At 40.0% G+C, this 21,538-nt stretch overlaps 2 protein-coding genes across 3 annotated transcripts in view; one reads left to right on the top strand and one right to left on the bottom strand.

Annotated features, from left to right (window-relative positions):
* LOC110465642 (lipoxygenase homology domain-containing protein 1-like) overlaps nt 1-2,628 on the bottom strand; it is a 72,215-nt gene extending 69,587 nt beyond the window's left edge. For both annotated transcript variants that reach the window (XM_021521603.1, XM_021521605.1), the window contains exon 1: nt 2,447-2,628. The gene's annotated coding sequence lies outside the window, so the exon portion shown is untranslated. The remainder of the gene's footprint in view (nt 1-2,446) is intronic.
* A 3,570-nt stretch (nt 2,629-6,198) lies between these two features.
* Nucleotides 6,199-21,035, top strand: LOC110465498 (urease accessory protein D-like). Its single transcript, XM_021521357.1, has 7 exons — nt 6,199-6,505; nt 8,652-8,816; nt 9,348-9,506; nt 12,185-12,313; nt 14,397-14,488; nt 20,289-20,400; nt 20,994-21,035. The coding sequence occupies exons 1-7, from the start codon at nt 6,503-6,505 to the stop codon at nt 21,033-21,035; spliced, it is 702 nt and encodes a 233-aa protein (XP_021377032.1). The 5' UTR covers nt 6,199-6,502.
* Nucleotides 21,036-21,538: the final 503 nt, after the last annotated feature.

Below are 21,538 nucleotides of genomic sequence, written 5' to 3'. Positions count from 1 at the left end.
GGTAACATCAATTATATCAGAAGAGAAGCATTGCAACGTAAATTACGCTCAGCTGTGTCATGTCAGGTAGAGGGGAAACAGCAACCTATAAATCAATGATCGTTACCGTATTGATCCGAACTATGTCGATCCTAACGAGTTTCAGGTAAAACCAACATTGTTTTCTCCAGACACAGGTGCTAAATCATTTCACTTGTATTTTTCAAGAAGTTTAACAAATTAACATAAACCCTAGCCTGGAGTTTCTACTGTTAATGATGGTGTCGGTTTGAATACAATTTCAGGGTCGTTAACCAAAATACAGTGTTTTATGCTCCAGGCAAAATGGCTATAATTAGGTATGTGTCATTTATCGATTATATAGTACATGTAATCACTTACTGGTAAGGATGTAGATACCGGATACCATGGTATACATAATAAACACAAATAGACTGTGGAGGTGTAAAGGATCAGACAGCATATATCTCAGTTAATTAAACATAATACTTAGTACAGGTGGTAGAATATTATCATCTAATGGGTCTAGCACTGGGGTAGGCGAGATACAATTCAATACAATACAGTACAATACGGTACAATACAATATACAATATAGTACAATACAGTACAATACAATACAGTACAATACAATACAATACAATACAATATGGTACAATACAGTACAATACAATACAATACAATACAATATGGTACAATACAATACAATACGGTACAATATAATACAGTACAATACAATACGGTACAATACGGTACAATACGGTACAATACAATACAATACAAATACACAAATACTGAGATGCTGGAGTAAAAAATGTATATATATACAAGTATAATCAGCTGATGTATTTTCAGTCCATTTTTGCCAGAAATTTTAATTCAAACTGGATTGACCACTGCAAATGGTAGGAATATCCTCAATCCCTGGGCACATGTATCAAGACATGTGAAGACTACCTCTAGGCAAGATAAGATATTGGACAGAAGCTTAAGGTGTTCATTTAGGAATAGTCAGTGGTGAAGATAATATTTTTTAACATTTCTAGCAAAAACTTAAGGTTTTTCAATGGGATCTTGATTCAGAGTAAGAAAGGTTCTAACAAACTCTTCAATCTTTTTTATCTTAAATTCTTTGCCCATGATTTCTAAATTTTAGATAATAATGCATTATAAAAATACTTGTATTAATTCAATGATGGCAAAATTAATCAGAACAAATCACCAGTATCCATCACTTCGAAAAGTTGTTTTACTGGCTGGAACTACCATTCACTTTAACTTGGCAGTGCGTTTAAGGATATATGTTACCTCACTGTCATCTACCTCTTTCACAAAAGAGTTCCAAAATAAGACCCCATAAAAAATTGAAGTACCCCTGAAGAGTAGCAGTGATTATGACACCTCTGAAAGGTACACAAAGATACAATCCAGTTCTTCTGCATTATCAAATATTACAACCTTTAATTAATTGTTTTGAAGGGAGATTACACTAACACAAATCGTAGCTTTAATGAACCCATAAGATGATATGGCAACCATTCCATAAAGTTGCTACAATTATCGGTACATACAGATGGAGTCGTACAAGTATTGAAGGCCATATTTGGATGACGTGAAACAAATGTTTTATATGTTTGTTTGTATACACAGGTGTGTATTGAATCTTTCAATACATCATGGTTGTTCAATAAATTCTACATTTCAATTACTGGATATTTGTGAAATAACCAATGAATATTATAAGTGCAAAAAAAGCACCTCTGTTCACCGTACCTGCAGCATCTTAAAATATGATATATTGTCAACAGTTGCTGGATACACACAAAAGTATATATATATATATTTTCCTGTTGTTGTTTTGACATTGCCAGCGGATATAAGACACTTCAATTGATAACTATATATATATTTATGTTGCCAAGATGCCATGATTATCTTCAATGTCTGTGCCTTTACTGGCACTGTCATTCTTGAAATTCTACAGCTTCTGGTTGGCCTTTCTCCGAGCCCCCCCCCCTCTCTAACCCAACCCACCCCCTGGACCCANTTGGCCTGGCCTACGTTATGTATTTTCAAGTGGATACTTAATTACAATAGGTGGTAAATGAGGCCTTTTCTTGTATCCTTATACTAATTCAACAACACAGTAAATACATACTCCACCTTTAGTTACATGTCAGTTTTTGTATAGGTAAGACGTTTTTTACACTATTAAATCACTGATTATATCATCAACAATGTTTCCACCTCAAACAGGGATTTCACTTATACTACATCCATCATTTAGGTAATTGACAAACCTGTAATGTCAGCACTCTATACTACTGATAGTTACATACACAGTCGCACGGTGTACTTTGTAAACAAACAACCGGTCGTTGTGGAAAAGGCTAGCACACTGATATACCACATAGACAACGAGGAAATAAACAGAAATGTCACCAACCTTTCGTACAGGTAATTCCACGGTAACGAGCACCTGTTCGGTGCTTAGTATTGACTATTGGTTAAATAATATCCTTTAAGTATCCCGTTTAGTAGCCCTAGTTCTGCTGTTGATTAAATGTATACGGGTCTGCCATTTTGTACGGGTATTCCTGGGTACTCGGACATGTAGTTTCATGTAAACACGTGGGAACTAGTCCCATTGAAGCCAGGGCTAGTAGGATTTGTATGCCATTGTTTACAAGCGTTGCCTGAGTTTCACAACACATGCGCACTGGCAGCCATTCATTTCGCGCCGTTATACATATTTACATCACCAACAACTAGTTAGGCAACCTACTATCGTGTTCACTAATAAATGTTCGTTTCTTTTAAGATTGATTTATGGTAATATATACTATGAGTCAAATTTTAAAATGTTTTTCTTTAATATTATAGCTATAGAAATATTACGTCGCTGTTTATCGTCGCTGTTCATGAGACCAGAGACGTATAATACATGTATTATACGTCTCTGGTGAGACGTAATAGGCCTACTAGGGCTTTACATGTTAAAAAGATTTATATTTGTTCATTTTTAAATGCAAATTTCTCGATAGAAACTGAAACTTCAACTACTTACGTGTAATAATAAGCATTAATGCCATACTTAACTTTGGCACAACAAATATAAATGTGAAGATACAATTTAGCTTACACAGGGACACGATACTTTGTTACTGTTGGTGTGTTTGGACTTATCCTGATGTAATCTAAAACTTTAAGACATGTAATATCAATCGGTTCCCACTAGGTCCAAACATAGCTGTACCTAAAAGGGTCCCTGTGATAGCTCATTTCGAAAACTCTCATGAGTTATGTCCCCTGATTGGCTTCGATTTAAACAAATAATTACATCTTGTACCTTTATTCGAGTCATTATGTGTGTAATATTTCACACAGACATAATTTATGCATAACGTAACACCACGATATCAAAACAGTCTCACTCCTATCCTGATTGCCATTTCAACATCCATTGCTAGCGGCTGTAATTGCACAAGGTACACAGTAATCTTGTTCATGTCCGCATTTCTAGGGAAAATATCAAAATTCCTAAAACCAATTGCCTCAACATGAGAACATGAAATTCCATATCTAGTAATTTTGATTTTTTTTTATCACATGCATTCCAAGAAAATATAAACAGCGGCTGAGGTTTTCGTTATACCCCCTGTCAGAAGACACTATAAGTTTTTACTTCTTGGAGTTGAAGAAAGCGAGGACTACAGACCGGACGTTCCAGTGGACCGCAGTAGCTGCGAAAGCCTAACGGCATGGCCTGATGGACTACCGCATCTGAGGAGCCGTCCGTCCTTAGAGCGTGACCTGAAATGGGCAGGACTTTTTTGAATCTCCGAGGGCCCGGTAAGCTGGAGTCTTACCCCCTCAAGTCGACCGAACACAGACATTAGTCAGTGAAGTGTAGACTATAAACACCTCAACCAACCAACCAAGTTGAAGAAACATGTCAATTCCTTTATAGACATGAAACAATTAATATATTTTAAGACATTGTAATAAATTCAGTTTATTTGCAATATATAAGTGTAGGTACAATTATGCACGGAAAGTTCTGAAAGCCGTGAATGAGCCTATTCTTTATCTGTTAATAGGACAGCATATAAATGAACGGTGTAATAATATACGTACTGCATAATTATATTTCATAGCAATTAATTTCGGATCCAAAAGCCTTGGTAGTTGAGATCAGGGTTTGGGGTGGATGGGGTGGGAGTACGTGTTTTTTTTACAGACAACAAATTTTGACAAGAAATCATGGGTTAATTCTTCGTTATTCTTCGTTCGACAAATTTCACTTGATCATTTTATCTGTGAAAAAGTACTGCTAGAAATGATATTGTTTCATATCGTATTAACGACGGATGGGATTGTTTTCTCGTAATTACGCCATACAAGATGATTTGATCGTAATTGCGTTTATTGCATTATACGGGACACCAAACTATATCGTTCTTTCATATTTACTACGTAAATATCCGGGAAGGACTCTAGACTATCACTACGTACTTCCCAATATGCCGTTGTCCGTTGGTACAGCTAGGAAGACTAGATTATGCTTGACAAACAGTGCTCTTAGCACATGACGCTTGTTATGCACGTAGGCCCACCCTATACATCTACATTCTATTACCTTGCTGTAGTAATTGAAACACGTTAGTTGTCACGTATCGTCGAAATTCCCCCAAGGAAAATCGATGTCTATCATTTGATCTATACACATACCATTCAGTAGTGCTTAGATATATATCCAGGTATATCAAAGAGAATATGTTTTGATAGCAATGCGAGTCACGCACATTCATTACGCGAGACTTTTATTAGACAGGTGAGAATTGATCCACGCGTAGTTGTATTCCTATATTGCTCTATTCATTATAAGATATTTGCGTGTTCTATAAACAAGTCCAAAATACGCAATGCACCTGCAAAAGGGTAGCTAAATGACACCCTGTGTGTATTCTGTTGGGAATGTGTTCGTGCTTATTGTAAGATCTATAAGATACAATTCACAAACTTTACGGCACCCCTCCCCAGTTCTTTGATGCTGGTTCGGATGTGTTTGTTAACACCCCAGGAAATATGGTGAGCTAGAACAGTTTAAAATGTCATCTCCTAAATGTATATCGTTGCCATAAAGAGAAGCATTTAAATATTGTTTTGAGAGATCGATTTTAAATCATCTGAACTTCATTATAAGTTTTAATATTTCTGATATCAAAACTCTCAGTTAAGTAACAGGTAAAGGAAATATAATCACTGCAGAATCTGGATGGATCTAAGCGCGACGCATTTATTATTTTCATGAACCTATATATATGCATTTTCGGATCCCGGGGAATGGGGTTATCCTTAGGTTTAGATCCCCCGCCTCTTTTTTCATTTCCAAAAATCGTACATGCAACGTCTGTGGGAGAAGGGGAAGAGGGTGTCGTCCCCCCTCCCCCAACGCAAAGGCTTTACGATCTTCACCAAAGACATCAGACCGGTCTAATGACTGAAACGGACTACTGGGTTTCGGGATGGGGTCGGAAAATCGGGTTAAAACTGTAGCGGAACTAGACTGGGTCGATCGTGGGCGACCAGGTAGCTCAATATGGTAGAGTGTCCGTCTAGAGTTAGGGTCCCGGTTTCGAACCCCGGTCTGGCCATGGCCATGTATTTTCCCGCTCCTATTACATTTGATGCCCGTGATCAACCCTTGTTTCAAGTACTGGGTGAATACCTCACAAGGGCATACCCAAACCAGGGTTGTTAATAGTTAGTGTCTTCGGGGGCAAAGCCTTAGACAAAGGAGGGAGGAATGTAGCGAAACATGACTGGGTCGGTCGTCGGCGACCAGGTAGCTCAATTGGTAGAGCGTCCGTCTTACGCAATCCATATATTAAACCTTTCTATACCAGACATACAAGTATGTATAAATGTATTGAGTTGTTATCCAAAGAAAAGAAAAAAGAAAGAACTAATTTGGCCAAATATATAAGAATCGCTAGTAGAAGACGACAAAATGTACTAAATTAAGTCAATTGTATCTAGTGTTTGTCAGTAATATATTAATATGTCCTTATCGTCAAATATTATTCTGTAAGTACGTTATTTTTAGCAATGCAAGCCATCTTTCTACACTTCTAGGAGTAGGTGCGGAAGTGGTGTACGTGTATGTATTTTGTTGTTAAATTGTGCACAACTGACCGTAACGAGGGGAGGTAACTCTTGTAGGGTTGAGTTTCACTGACACATTTGTAGTCTGCTTGGGTATCACTTCTGTCACGTCTTTCAAAGTAGGTCGGTATACAGGCACCTGAGCTGGATTACGGGTTTATTTTGTACCACTTTAAGACATTGTATACACAAACGCATACATGCGTGTACTGTATATTTCACCGTACACACAGGAGACAGTGAGCAAGTAACGAGATTACACCTTATGTCTCTGCATAGCCTATACCTGTACTGATGCTCATAAACTAGCCACGGGACCACAATACCCGCCAAAATGGTAAGGAATGGTCTTTTTGTCACGCGCATACATCTGTCAAAGTACCAGGAAACTGTGACACAATACATATATATTTATGTAAGTGTATGTGTTTTGTGCACATGCACGTGTCATCAACATGACCTATGTAACGGTTCAGTGCGCAGTGTATATGGTAGATACGCTAAGTTGGGCTATACTATAAATGGTTATTGTTCCTGTATCATCAACCTTACTGAATAGAATGTGCCAAAAGAAGAAGTAATTAATTGATTCCTTATCATATATACACAAACAGTGCAATACTTTTTGATGACAATACAGGTAAATTGTAAGTTACAATCCGGTTATGTTGATGCTGAATACAGAGTTTTGTCCCCTAAACAAACTACATTACTCGCTTATATGTCAAATGTAAATATAGACTTAATGATAAAGAACTACTAACTTCAACTAGTGAAAAGGATATTGGAGTAAAGATATATATATATAGCCAGACTTATTTGAACATCATATAAGTGAACAAGTGAAGATACAAATGTCTTGTCTGGTCGCAACTTGATTATGCAATTGTAGTCTGGTATCCATAGAATTACAAACATATTGATTTAATTGAAAATGTTCAACGCCGAGCCACCAGATGCTTACCTGGACTACAAAAATTATCATTTGAAGTAGAAAGGCTTAAAAGTCTTTATCTACTTACTTTATCATTAGGGCGTAGGTGTGGGGACATGATTGAAGTTCCATAAGATGATCAGTGGCGTATATCACTCGGACAAGGAATGATGCACTTCTGTAAAATTATGGTCAGATGTGGCCATCAAACACAGTGAAAGAGGAAATTCCAAAAACTTGTTTCCACAAAGGGAAAACTCATCACTAAGAAGGAACTCTGTCACTGTGAGAGCAGCACACATATGGAACAATCCACCAGAATCTGTGATTCTGCTCCAAACACAAACTGTTTTAAAATTAGACATGACAAGTTTTGGGAAAACCAAGACCTGATTTATAATTAATTACAGAGCCAAACTTTTGATATGAACTTTAATCAAAATTTAACAGAACTGAACTGTCTATATTATTTATATTACAGTGTACATTTTGTTTAAATCATTAGTATTGTTATGTACTATGTATTGTATGTTCAAATCCTCTACCAGAATAAACTTAACTTGATTTCGCATCAATTATTGTTGATATGGCCATGGAATTAGATCAAAGTCAGTGATATGGCTAATTCTATATGTTCCTTTACCAAAATCACGACTGAAACTGTTCCAACTGAAAAACACCCACAGCTGGAGCAGGCACAGTTGTCGGCATACTTTTCTTCATCTGTATTGTCATTTTCAGAGTATTTAGTTTTATATTAGAATTTCACCGACCCCACAAAAACATTCTTTAGAACAGAATTCAGTCTTTGATGTTAACATACTATTGAAAGCTTTCATGGTTGATTTCTGTTAAATTCACCAGTTTTCAAAGTTAAAATGTTACAACTCTTTTTTTTCTTATGTTTACTCCATTTTGAAATAAATATTTTTTTATGCGATTTATTCCTACCAGTGCTCTGTTTTGTGACCCAAAAACTCACTTTTGATAAAACATTTGCATGAGCTTTTTTGTAAGGAATGCAACAAGACATTGGTGCACTCATTAAGAAAGGGAAGATCTGGAAATCAAGGAGCCCAAAAACTGGTCTTACACCGCACGTCCTGTGAAAAAGATCTGTCCTATATATATACTAATGATAAAAAGCGACAGCAAGAATTATTTAAGATGGAAGACAGACAGACAGACGAAGGGACATTTGGTGGGATAAAAAAAGATATCTTCATCTTATAAACCGTTCTCAAGTCATGGTGACCTAATGTCATATATAAATAAAAACACCAGATCACAAATGTCAAATGTGTTAAAAACAAAAGCGTCAGAAACAGAAACCCAGGTGAGAAGTCAAGGTATGTTAGGTGTTTGCCTGTAGAAATAAAAACCCAGGTGAGAAGTCAAGGTATGTTAGGTGTTTGCCTGTAGAAATAAAAACCCAGGTGAGAAGTCAAGGTATGTAAGGTGTTTGCCTGTAGAAATAAAAACGCTAAACCAGGTGTATGTGTAGGAAAGACAAAGTTTGATGAATCTTGTGTTTGTTTTCTACTACAAGCTTGTGACAAATGACAGTAAAAATGATCAGAAGAAACCTGTAGCAGTGATGTTTCCTCCGTCATCACAGGAGCCAACAGCAAGGGTGGTCTTACAGGAGCAGGGGAGGAGAAAGGGCGAGGAATTCGGATTATCAGAGGCAGTTACCATCAAATACTCTTATCCTGTAAGTACTTATAGTATAGGGGAGGAGAAAGGGGGAGGAATTCAGATTATCAGAGGCAGTAACCATCAAATACTCTTATCCTGTAAGTACTTAAAGTATAGGTGAGGATAGGGGAGAAGGATGGGAGAAGGAGGAGGCGGAGGAGGGAGGGGGAATTAAGTGTTTGTATTGTCAGAGGTTTTCAAATTTCATAGGCAATAAAGAACAATGACTTACTTTGAGTATAGTATAGTAGATCAGGTTGGTACTATTGAGATTTACATTAGAATAATTTTACCACAACTTTCGTATACAATTATAAAATTTCTTCTGCCAATCATGTCTTTCACTCAAGTTTAGAGCTGATGAAATCATGATTTAAACTAAATCTTATCCAGAGGTATGGTGATATGTAAATATCACTGAAGTGAAAATTTTGAATTTATTTCTGAACATACCACATAAATTTGTAATGGATGTCCAGATCTATAATGATAATTTATCACTGATATCAAGATCTATAATCTGATTTTACCAACATGTCTTCTGTAGATGAAAATCCTTGTACCAGAACATATTGGCAATGGTACCTGTCGCTGGATTTTCCCCGTCACATTTGGTGGAGGGTTGGTAGGCGGAGACAAGGTTTCCATGGAGATTGACATCCAAGATGGCTGCTGTGGTCTACTGACAAGTCAAGAAGCCACTAAGGTCACTGAGTACATACATGGAATAGAAATCAATTCAGTACAGGATATTAAATCAGTCATAGCAGAGTATTTGTTGCTGAAATAATTTTTTATCACATAATGTACTGTGTTATCCAGTGAATATACCCATGTCATAATTTTGCATATTAACCCATGTAATATGACCAATCAGCCCTGTGATTGGTCGGTTGTTTCAATTATGACGTTACGTCTAGGACAAGTATATGACGTCGAAGACTTACGTACTGGAGTCAAAATGGAGGCTTTTTACATTTCAAAGTTGCATGAAAATTGTCTTTTTACACAAATAAATGCCACAAATCTAGATCATGTGATAAAAAGGATCTAACACTCGTTTTCATTTCATATGAAATTTATGAAACTCGTCACAAACTTTACATTTTAGCTCGCCAGAGGCTCGCTAAATTGAAAAATTCTTTTGACTCGTTTCATAAATCTCATATGAAATTGAAACTCATGTAAGATCCTATATGTAACTTATATATGTATCTTATTGAGATTGAATATTTGCTGATATAATTCTCAACTATTTTATTGCCTGGAAATAAGTTCATCAATTCAGGCATAAATTTTCATGACATACATTGATGATGAATAGAATTTCCAGTCTTTATTATTAGCTCACCTGGCCCAAAGGGCGTCCGTGGTCCATTCGTCCATCGTCCATCCATCAGTTGTCTGTCGTCCGGTGTCAATATTTTACTTTAAACAACTTCTTCTTAATAACCAAAAAGCCTAGGGTGATGATATTTGGCCAGGAGCAAAGTGGGATGAAGGGCAACCAAGTTTGTTCAAATGAATGACCTTCACCTATTTTCAAGGTCACAGGGGTCAAATATGTTTAAAACCTTTAAACAACTTCTTCTCAATAACCGAAATTCCTAGGATGATGATATTTGACCAGTAGCATGCTGGGATAAAGGGCAACCAAGTTTATTCATATGAATGATCTTTACTTATATTCAAGGTCACTGGGGTCAAATATGTTTAAAACTTTTATACAACTTCTGAATAACCAAGAGGCCTAGGATAATGATATTTGGCCAGTAGCATGCTGGGATAAAGGGCTATCAAGTTTTTTAGGTCACCTGAGCTAAAGCTCAGGTGACCTATTGCTATCCGTTTTCGTCCGTCGTCGTCCGTCGTCCGTCGTCCATCGTCCGTCGTCCGTCGTCCGTTAACATTTTACATTTCAAACTTAAAGTCAAGTTCTGCTGGGCCGATTGAACTGAAAGTTGGTAGGAATGATCGCCTCATGGTCCTGACAAAGTGTTGTTATTTTTCGGGTCGATCAGAAATCCAATATGGCCGCCACGGCCACCATTTTGAAAACCTATTTCAAACTTAAAGTCAAGTTCTGCTGGACCGATTGAACTGAAAGTTGGTAGGAATGATCGCCTCATGGTCCTGACAAAGTGTTGTTATTTTTTGGGTCGATCAGAAATCCAATATGGCCACCACGGCCGCCATTTTGAAAACCTATTTCAAACTTAAAGTCAAGTTCTGCTGGACCGATTGAACTTAAAGTTTGTAGGAATGATCGACTCATGGTCCTGACAAAGTGTTGTTATTTTTCAGGTCAATCATAAATCCAATATGGCCGCCACGGCCACCATTTTGAAAAACTATTTCAAACTTAAAGTCAAGTTCTGCTAGGCCGATTGAACTGAAACTTTGTAGGAATGATTGACTCATGGTCCTGACAAAGTGTTGTTATTTTTCGGGTCGATCAGAAATCCAATATGGCCACCACGGCTGCCATTTTGGAAAACTATTTCAAACTTAAAGTAAAGATCTACTTGGCCGATTGAACTGAAACTTTGTAGGAATGATCGAATCATGGTCCTGACAAAGTGTTGTTATTTTTCGGGTCAATCAGAAATACAATTTGGCTGCCATGGCCGCTATTTTGCTACTAAGTTCTAATAGGCCGATCTCACTTAAAATTGGTCTAGGAATGATCAGCTCATGGTCCTGACAAAGTTAAGTTAACATTATACTATTTTTTACTCAAATTGGTACATATTTCAACAACAAAAATAAATACTGTAGACTCAGGTGACCGTTAAGGCCCATGGGCCTCTTGTTTCAAATGAATGACCTTTACATATATTCAAGGTCACAGGGATCAAATATGTTTAAAACCTTTAAACGACTTCTTCTAAATTAGCCAAAGGCCAAGGGCGATGATATTTGGTCATTAACAGGCTGGGATGAAGGGCTACCAATTTCAAGGTCACAGTGGTCAATATATGTTTAAATCTTTAAATGACTTGTTCTATATAACCAAAAGGTCAAGGGATGAAGGGCTACCAATTTCAAGGTCACAGTGGTCAATATATGTTTAAATCTTTAAATGACTTGTTCTGTATAACCAAAAGGTCCAGGGTAATGATATTTTGCCAAAAGCATGCTGGGTTGGAAGACTTTAAAACTCTGTTCAACCTAATGTCCTTGTTCGACATGCAAGGTCACAGGTGTCATATGTTTAAGTCTTTTAATAGGTTCTTATGAATTAAACACTGATATTCTGCATGTAGCTGTATTTTAGTCCACTTTTAAGATTACAAGTATGAGATTAATACCAGGTGAGCGATTCAGGCCCATTGGGCCTCTTGTTTTTCCCCCCCTATTTAATTTAAGAAAACTGCATTCCAGGTCTATCATTGTGAAGATGTAAAGGAGACAACCCAGTCCTTTAAATATACAGTTGGTAAAGAGGCCCTGCTTTGTGTGTTACCAGACTACATTGTCTGTTACAAGGACGCAGCCTATAAACAGACACAGGTACGTCATGGTTAACGAGGTATGTCATGGCTAGTTTACTCAGGTATATCATGTTTACTTTGGTAGGTCAGAAACTATCCCATTTTTCACGTTATACCAATTTACATTATCCAGGTATATCATGTTTACTTCAGTAGGTGAGAAACTATCCCATGTGTAACGGTATACCAATGTACATTATCCAGGTATATCATGTTTACTTATCTAATAGTAGCTCAGAAACTATCCCGCATACCATTGTACATTATACAGGTAATACTTGCTGCCGAGTTAGGTCAGTAACTATCCCATGTGTCATGTTAACCAATGTACATAATGGTTTATCAGGTAATACTTGCTGCCCAGGTAAGTCAGAAACTATCTCATGTGTCATGGTACTGTATACCAATGTACCTCATGGTTTATCAGGTAATACTTGCTGCCAAGGTAAGTCAGAAACTATCCCATGTGTCATGGTAACCAATGTACATGATGGTTTATCAGGTAATACTTGCTGCCCAGGAAGGTCAGAGACTATCTCATGTGTCATGGTAACCAATGTACATGATGGTTTATCAGGTAATACTTGCTATGTGTCATGGTACTGTATACCAATGTACATAATGGTTTATCAGGTAATACTTAATGCCCAGGTAAGTCAGAAACTATCCCATGTGTCATGGTAACCAATGTACATCATGGTTTATCAGGTAATACTTGCTGCCCAGGTAAGTCAGAAACTATCTCATGTGTCATGGTACTGTATACCAATGTACCTCATGGTTTATCAGGTAATACTTGCTGCCCAGGTAGGTCAGAGACTATCCCCTGTGCCATGGTAACCAATGTACATAATGGTTTATCGGTAATACTTGCTGCCTAGGTAGGTCAGGAACTATCCCCTGTGCCATGGTAACCAATGTACATAATAGTTTATCAGGTAATACTTAATGCCCAGGTAGGTCAGAAACTATCCCATGTGTCATGGTACTTTATACCAATGTACATCATGGTTTATCAGGTAATACTTGCTGCCTAGGTAGGTCAGGAACTATCCCCTGTGCCATGGTAACCAATGTACATAATGGTGTATCGGGTAATACTTAATGCCAAGGTAGGTCAGAAACTATGTCATGTGTCATGGTACTGTATACCAATGTACATAATGGTTTATCAGGAAATACTTAATGCCCAGGTAGGTCAGGAACTATCCCTATCCCCTGTGCCATGGTAACCAATGTACATAATGGTGTATCAGGTAATACTTAATGCCAAGGTAGGTCAGAAACTATCTCATGTGTCATGGTACTGTATACCAATGTACATCATGGTTTATCAGGTAATACTTGCTGCCCAGGTAGGTCAGAGACTATCTCATGTGTCATGGTAACCAATGTACATGATGGTTTATCAGGTAATTCTTGCTATGTGTCATGGTACTGTATACCAATGTACCTAATGGTTTATTAGGTAATTCTTGCTGCCCAGGTAGGTCAGAGACTATCTCATGTGTCATGGTACTGTATACCAATGTACATAATGGTTTATCAGGTAATACTTGCTGCCCAGGTAGGTCAGAAACTATCCCATGTGTCATGGTAACCAATGTACATAATGGTTTATCAGGTAATACTTGCTATGTGTCATGGTACTGTATACCAATGTACATGATGGTTTATCAGGTAATACTTGTTGCCCAGTTTTGTCAGGATAACTTGGGTATATGCTGGTTACTCAGGTAGGACATACATGACCCATGTATTACTCAATATACATCATTGTTACTAAGATCAATAATGGTTACCAGCAATAGGTAGATAATGGATATTTAAGTATGTTTGTGGTAATGTATTCTTGTGGTTAATAGTACTTGGCTAAGTTATGATGGCTAGGGTACACCAGGGTTACAGGAGGTATGTGTATCAGGGTACTCAGATATATCTCAGTAACTGTACACATTGTGGTAACCTGGACAGTTAACAGTTACTTTGATATGTCATGGTGACTACTTCAGTGCATATCATTAAGGTGAAGTGTGATGATTCCTTACTGCATGACTAATTCAGTCACAAAACAATGTGACTCTGACTGTCGACTGTTTTAGGAGATACAGCTGTGTAACACTGCCAATGTTGTGTACCTGGACTGGCTGACAGCTGGCAGGATAGCTAGAAACGAAGAATGGCAGTTCAGCAGGTAATATTACCAGTTCAGTACCCAGGTAACACTTAACAGCCGGACTCTCCACCTCATAGGTAACACTTAACCACCGGAATCTCCACCTCACAGGTAACACTAAACCACCCAACTCTCCACCTTACAGGTAACACTTAACCACCACACTCTCCACCTCACAGGTAACACTTAACCACCGGACTCTCCACCTCACAGGCAACACTTAACCACCCGACTCTCCACCGCACAGGTAACACTGACCCACCCGACTCTCCACCTCACAGGCAACACTTAACCACCCGACTCTCCACTTCACAGGAAACACTTAACCACCCAACTCTCCACCTCACAGGCAACACTTAACCACCCGACTCTCCACCGCACAGGTAACACTGACCCACCCGACTCTCCACCTCACAGGTTACACTTAACCACCGGACTCTCCACCTTACAGGTAACACTTACCCCCCCGACTCTCCACTTCACAGGTAACACTTAACCACCCAACTCCCCATCTCACAGGTAACACTTAACCACCCGACAGTCTCCACCTCACAGGTAACACTCAACCCCCTGACTCTCCACCTTACAGGTAACACTTACCCCCCCGACTCTCCACCTCACAGGCAACACTTAACCCCCCGACTCTCCACCTCACAGCCAACACTTAACCACCCGACTCTCCACCGCACAGGTAACACTGACCCACCCGACTCTCCACCTCACAGGCAACACTTAACCACCCGACTCTTCACCTCACAGGTAACACTTAACCACCCAAATCTCCACCTCACAGGTAACACTTAACCACTCGACTCTCCACCTCACAGGTAACACTTAACCACAGGACTCTCCACCTCACAGGTAACACTTAACCGCTGGACTCTCCACCTCACAGGTAACACTTAACCACCCGACTCTCCACTTCACAGGTAACACTTAACCACCCAACTCTCCACCTCACAGGTAACACTTAACCACGGGACTCTCCACCTCACAGGTAACACTTAACCACTGGAATCTCCACCTTACAGGAAACACTTAACCACCCGACTCTCCACCTCACAGGTTACACTTAACCACCGGACTCTCCACCTTACAGGTAACACTTAACCACTCGACTCTCCACCTCACAGGTAACACTTAACCACCCAACTCTCCACCTTACATGTAACACTTAACCACCCGACTCTCCACCTAACAGGTAACACTTAACCACCCGACTCTCCATCTCACAGGTAACACTTAACCACCCGACTCTCCACCTTACATGTAACACTTAACCATCCGACTCTCCATCTCACAGGTAACACTTAACCACCCGACTCTCCACCTCACAGGTAACACTTAACCACCGAACTCTCCACCTCACAGGTAACACTTAACCACGGGACTCTCCACCTCACAGGCAACACTTAACCACCCGACTTTCCACTACACAGATAACGCTCTCAACCACCCCACTCTCTACTACACAGATAATGCTCTAAACCACCCCACTCTCTACTACACAGATAATGCTCTCAACCACCTCACTCTCTACTACACAGATAACGCTCTCAACCAACCCACTTTCCACTACACAGATAACGCTCTCAACCAACCCACTCTCCACTACCCAGATAACGCTCTCAACCATCCCACTCTCCACTCCACAGATAATGCTCTCAACCACCTCACTCTCTACTACACAGATAATGCTCTCAACCACCTCACTCTCCACTACACAGATAATGCTCTCAACCACCCCACTCTCTACTACACAGATAACGCTCCAACCACCCCACTCTCTACTACAGAAATAATGCTAGATAATGCTCTCAACCACCTCACTCTCCACTACACAGATAATGATCTCAACCACCCCACTCTCTACTACACAGATAATGGTCTCAACCACCTCACTCTCTACTACACAGATAATGCTCTCAACCAACCAACTCTCTACTACACAGATAACGCTCTCAACCACACCACTCTCTACTACACAAATAATGCTCACAACCATCCCACTCTCTACTACACAAATAATGCTCACAACCACTCCACTCTCTACTACACAGATAACGCTCTCAACCACACCACTCTCTACTACACAAATAATGCTCACAACCATCCCACTCTCTACTACACAAATAATGCTCACAACCATCCCACTCTCTACTACACAAATAATGCTCACAACCACTCCACTCTCTACTACACAGATAACGCTCTCAACCACCCCACTCTCCACTACACAGATAATGCTCTCAACCCCCCGACTCTCTACTACACAGATAATGCTCTAAACCACCCCTCTCTCTACTACACAGATAATGCTCTCAACCAACCAACTCTCTACTACACAGATAACGCTCTCAACCAACCCACTTTCCACTACACAGATAACGCTCTCAACCAACCCACTCTCCACTACACAGATAACACTCTCAACCACCCCACTCTCTACTACACGGAGAATGCTCACAACCAACCCACTCTTCACTACACAGATTGCGCTCTCAACCACCCCACTCTCTACCACACAGATAATGCTCTCAACCACCCCACTCTCCACTACACAGATAACACTCTCAACCACCCCACTCTCTACTACACAGATAACGCTCTCAACCAACCCACTCTCCACTACACAGATAACACTCTCAACCACCCCACTCTCTACTACACGGATAATGCTCACAACCAACCCACTCTTCACTACACAGATTACGCTCTCAACCACCCCACTCTCTACCACACAGATAATGCTCTCAACCACCCCACTCTCTACTACACAGATAATGCTCACAACCACTCCACTCTCTACTACCCGGATAATGCTCACAACCACTCCACTCTCTACTACACAGATAACGCTCTCAACCCCCCCACTCTCTACAACACAAATAACGCTCTCAACCGCCCCACTCTCTACAACACAAATAACGCTCTCAACCACCCCACTCTCTACGACACAAATAATGCTCACAACCACTCCACTCTCTACTACACTGATAACGCTCTCAACCACCCCACTCTCTACTACACAGATAATGCTCTCAACCAACCCTATCTTTACTACACAGGTAACGCTCTTAACCACCCCACTCTCTACTACACAGATAACGCTCACAACCACTCCACTCTCTACTACACAGATAACGCTCTCAACCACCCCACTCTCTACAACACAAATAACGCTCTCAACCACCCCACTCTCTACGACACAAATAATGCTCACAACCACTCCACTCTCTACTACGAGGATAATGCTCACAACCAACCCACTCTCCACTACACAGATAACGCTCTCAACCACCCCACTCTCTACGACACAAATAATGCTCACAACCCCTCCACTCTCTACTACGAGGATAAAGCTCACAACCAACCCACTCTCCACTACACAGATACCGCTCTCAAACACCCCACTCTCTACAACACAAATAATGATCACAACCACTCCACTCTCTACTACACAGATAACGCTCTCAACCAACCCTATCTTTACTACACAGATAATGCTCTCAACCATCCCACTCTCCACTACACAGATAACGCTCTCAAACACCCCACTCTCTACAACACAAATAACGCTCTCAACCACCCCACTCTCCACTACACAGATAATGCTCACAACCACTTGACTCTCTACTACACAGATAATGTTCACAACAACTCCACTCTCTACTACACAGGTAATGATCACAACCAACCCACTCTCCACTACACAGATAACGCTCTCCGCCACCCCACTTTCTACTACACAAATAATGCTCACAACCACCCCACTCTCTACTACACAGATAATGCTCTCAACCACCCCACTCTCTACTACACAGATAACGCTCCAACCACCCCACTCTCTACCACACAGGTTATGCTCACAACCATCCCACTCTCTACTACACAGATAACGCTCCAACCACCCCACTCTCTACTACAGAAATAATGCTCACAACCACCCCACTCTCCACTACACAGATAATGCTCACAACCACTTGACTCTCTACTACACAGATAATGTTCACAACCACTCCACTCTCTACTACACAGGTAATGATCACAACCAACCCACTCTCCACTACACAGGTAATGATCACAACCAGCCCACTCTCCACTACACAGATAACGCTCTCCACCAACCCACTCTCTACTACACAGATAACGATCTCAACCAACCCACTCTCTACTACAGAAATAACGCTGTCAACCACGCCTCTCCTCACTACACAGATAATGCTCACAACCACTCTACTCTCTACTACACAGATAATGCTCACAACCACCCCACTCTCTACTACACAGATAATGCCCACAACCACCCCACTCCTCACTACACAGATAATGCTCACAACCACCCCACTCTCTACTACACAGATAATGCTCACAACCACCCCACTCTCCACTACACAGATAATGCTCACAACCACTTGACTCTCTACTACACAGATAATGCTCACAACCACTCCTCTCTCTACTACACAGATAATGCCCACAACCACCCCACTCTCCACTACACAGATAATGCTCACAACCACTTGACTCTCTACTACACAGATAATGTTCACAACCACTCCACTCTCTACTACACAGGTAATGTTCACAACCAACCCACTCCTCACTACACAGATAACGCTCTCAACCACCCCACTCTCTACTACACAGATAACGCTCTCAACCACCCCACTCTCTACCACACAGATAATGCTCACAACCACTCCACTCTCTACTACACAGATAATGCTCACAACCACCCCACTCTCTACTAAACAGATAATGCTCTCAACCAACCCTAGCTTTACTACACAGATAACGCTCTTAACCACCCCACTCTCTACAACACAGATAACGCTCTCAACCACCCCACTCTCTACTACACAGGTAATGCTCACAACCATCCCACTCTCTACTACACAGATAACGCTCTCAACCACCCCACTCTCTACTACAAAGATAATGCCCACAACCACACCACTCTCTACTACACAAATAATGCTCACAACCATCCCACTCTCTACTACACAAATAATGCTCACAACCACTCCACTCTCTACTATACAGGTAATGCTCTCAACCACCCCATTCTCTACTACAAAGATAATGCCCACAACCACACCACTCTCTACTACACAAATAATGCTCACAACCATCCCACTCTCTACTACACAAATAATGCTCACAACCACTCCACTCTCTACTATACAGGTAATGCTCTCAACCACCCCATTCTCTACTACAAAGATAATGCCCACAACCACACCACTCTCTACTACACAAATAATGCTCACAACCATCCCACTCTCTACTACACAAATAATGCTCACAACCACTCCACTCTCTACTATACAGGTAATGCTCTCAACCACCCCATTCTCTACTACAAAGATAATGCCCACAACCACTCCACTCTCTACTACACAGATAACGCTCTCAACCACACCACTCTCTACTACACAAATAATGCTCACAACCACTCCACTCTCTACTACACAGGTAATGCTCTCAACCACACCACTCTCTACTACACAAATAATGCTCACAACCACTCCACTCTCTACTACACAGGTAATGCTCTCAACCACCCATTCTCTGCTACACAGATAATGCTCACAACCAACCCACTTCCCATTACACATGTTATACAACTCTACTTCACAGTAACATTCTCAACCACTCCAATCACCTCTCCACCTAACACAGGTACTCCACACTTAACATAGATAGGTTACATTTCAGCACCAGTCTATCTGTAGTAGGGTTACTAGACTGACTTTTGATATGATCTTTCACAAATACATAGTTTAATAATCCCACATTTTCTTGTTTATGACAGGTATTTTAATAGAACAGAAATCAAGGTGGATGGAGCATTGATTTTTAAGGATCAGGTACTGATGCAGGATTCACCGTACATTACCGTTCATCAGTCAATGAAGAACTATAAAGTAAGTCATTCTTGGGTATTGTAAAAACATGATAGCACCTTTTCACAATGAAATCTACAAAGTGATGTGTGATGGTTGTATATCTATAAAAAGTTTGTAAAATCTGGTATATGAAAAGTGTCTACTAGTGGACCCTCATAATAGACTTGATATTTTAGTATACAAAAACGAGTTAAATAAAAGAGTACTGCATCAGTTATAATTGTGAAGAAGAGTTCCTCTGTAAAGTTGTATTTTTTGGTTCAAGTATGCTCCTTTATATAAAGAAGTAACAAATACATGTATGTATATTTTTCCTTGTCAAGGTTGTCATCTTTCATTTTGATTCTGTGCATTTAAACTCCTTAATAACAATATTGGGGAAGTATATTACGGTAGTTGTTTTAGCCCACCAATAACAAAGGTCCAAATTAGTGAAAATAGGATAAATAAACCAACTACTAGTTAATATTTGCTTTCTTGTAATTTTTGAGGTTATAAGGGTTTGCTTTATCTAGTTTAATATAATAGTTTTTGATGCATTTATTTTGTTTGGAATCATGAAGGATTTGTTGTAGAAAGGTTGACTCTGTACATTGTTGATGTAATTACAGGTGTTAGGTACCTGTGTACTACTGGGTAATTACAGGTGCTAGGTACCTGTGTACTACTGGGTAACAGGCTCTAGGACATATGTACTCATTGTTGATGTAATTACAGGGGTAAGGTACCTGTGTACCACTGGGTTATTACCTGTGTATTACCTGTGTACTACTGAGTAACAAGCTCCAGGACATATGTACTCATTGTTGATGTAATTACCGGTGTTAGGTACCTGTTTACTACTGGGTAACAGGCTCTAGGACATATGTACTCATTGTTGATGTAATTACCAGTGTTAGGTACCTGTTTACTACTGGGTAACAGGCTCTAGGACATATGTACTCATTGTTGATGTAATTACAGGTATTAGGTACCTGTGTACTCCTGGGTAATTACAGGTGTTAGGTACCTGTGTACTACAGGGTAATTACAGGTGTTAGGTACCTGTGTACTACAGGGTAATTACAGGTGTTAGGTACCTGTGTACTACTGGGTAACAAGCTCCAGGACATATGTACTCATTGTTGATGTAATTACCGGTGTTAGGTACCTGTGT

This window comes from Mizuhopecten yessoensis, unplaced genomic scaffold (assembly GCF_002113885.1).
Source record: "Mizuhopecten yessoensis strain PY_sf001 unplaced genomic scaffold, ASM211388v2 scaffold1591, whole genome shotgun sequence".
NCBI lineage: Eukaryota > Metazoa > Mollusca > Bivalvia > Pectinida > Pectinidae > Mizuhopecten > Mizuhopecten yessoensis.
The sequence above is the reverse complement of the archived record's forward strand: the minus strand, read 5'-3'. Positions and strand labels throughout refer to the sequence as shown.

What these genes read in the sequence shown, in the direction of transcription:
- LOC110465498 (XM_021521357.1), top strand. An exon ending in CCATCAAATACTCTTATCCT is followed by an intron (nt 8,817 to 9,347) that starts GTAAGTACTTAT and finishes TGTCTTCTGTAG; the next exon opens with ATGAAAATCCTTGTACCAGA. An exon ending in CAAGTCAAGAAGCCACTAAG is followed by an intron (nt 9,507 to 12,184) that starts GTCACTGAGTAC and finishes ACTGCATTCCAG; the next exon opens with GTCTATCATTGTGAAGATGT.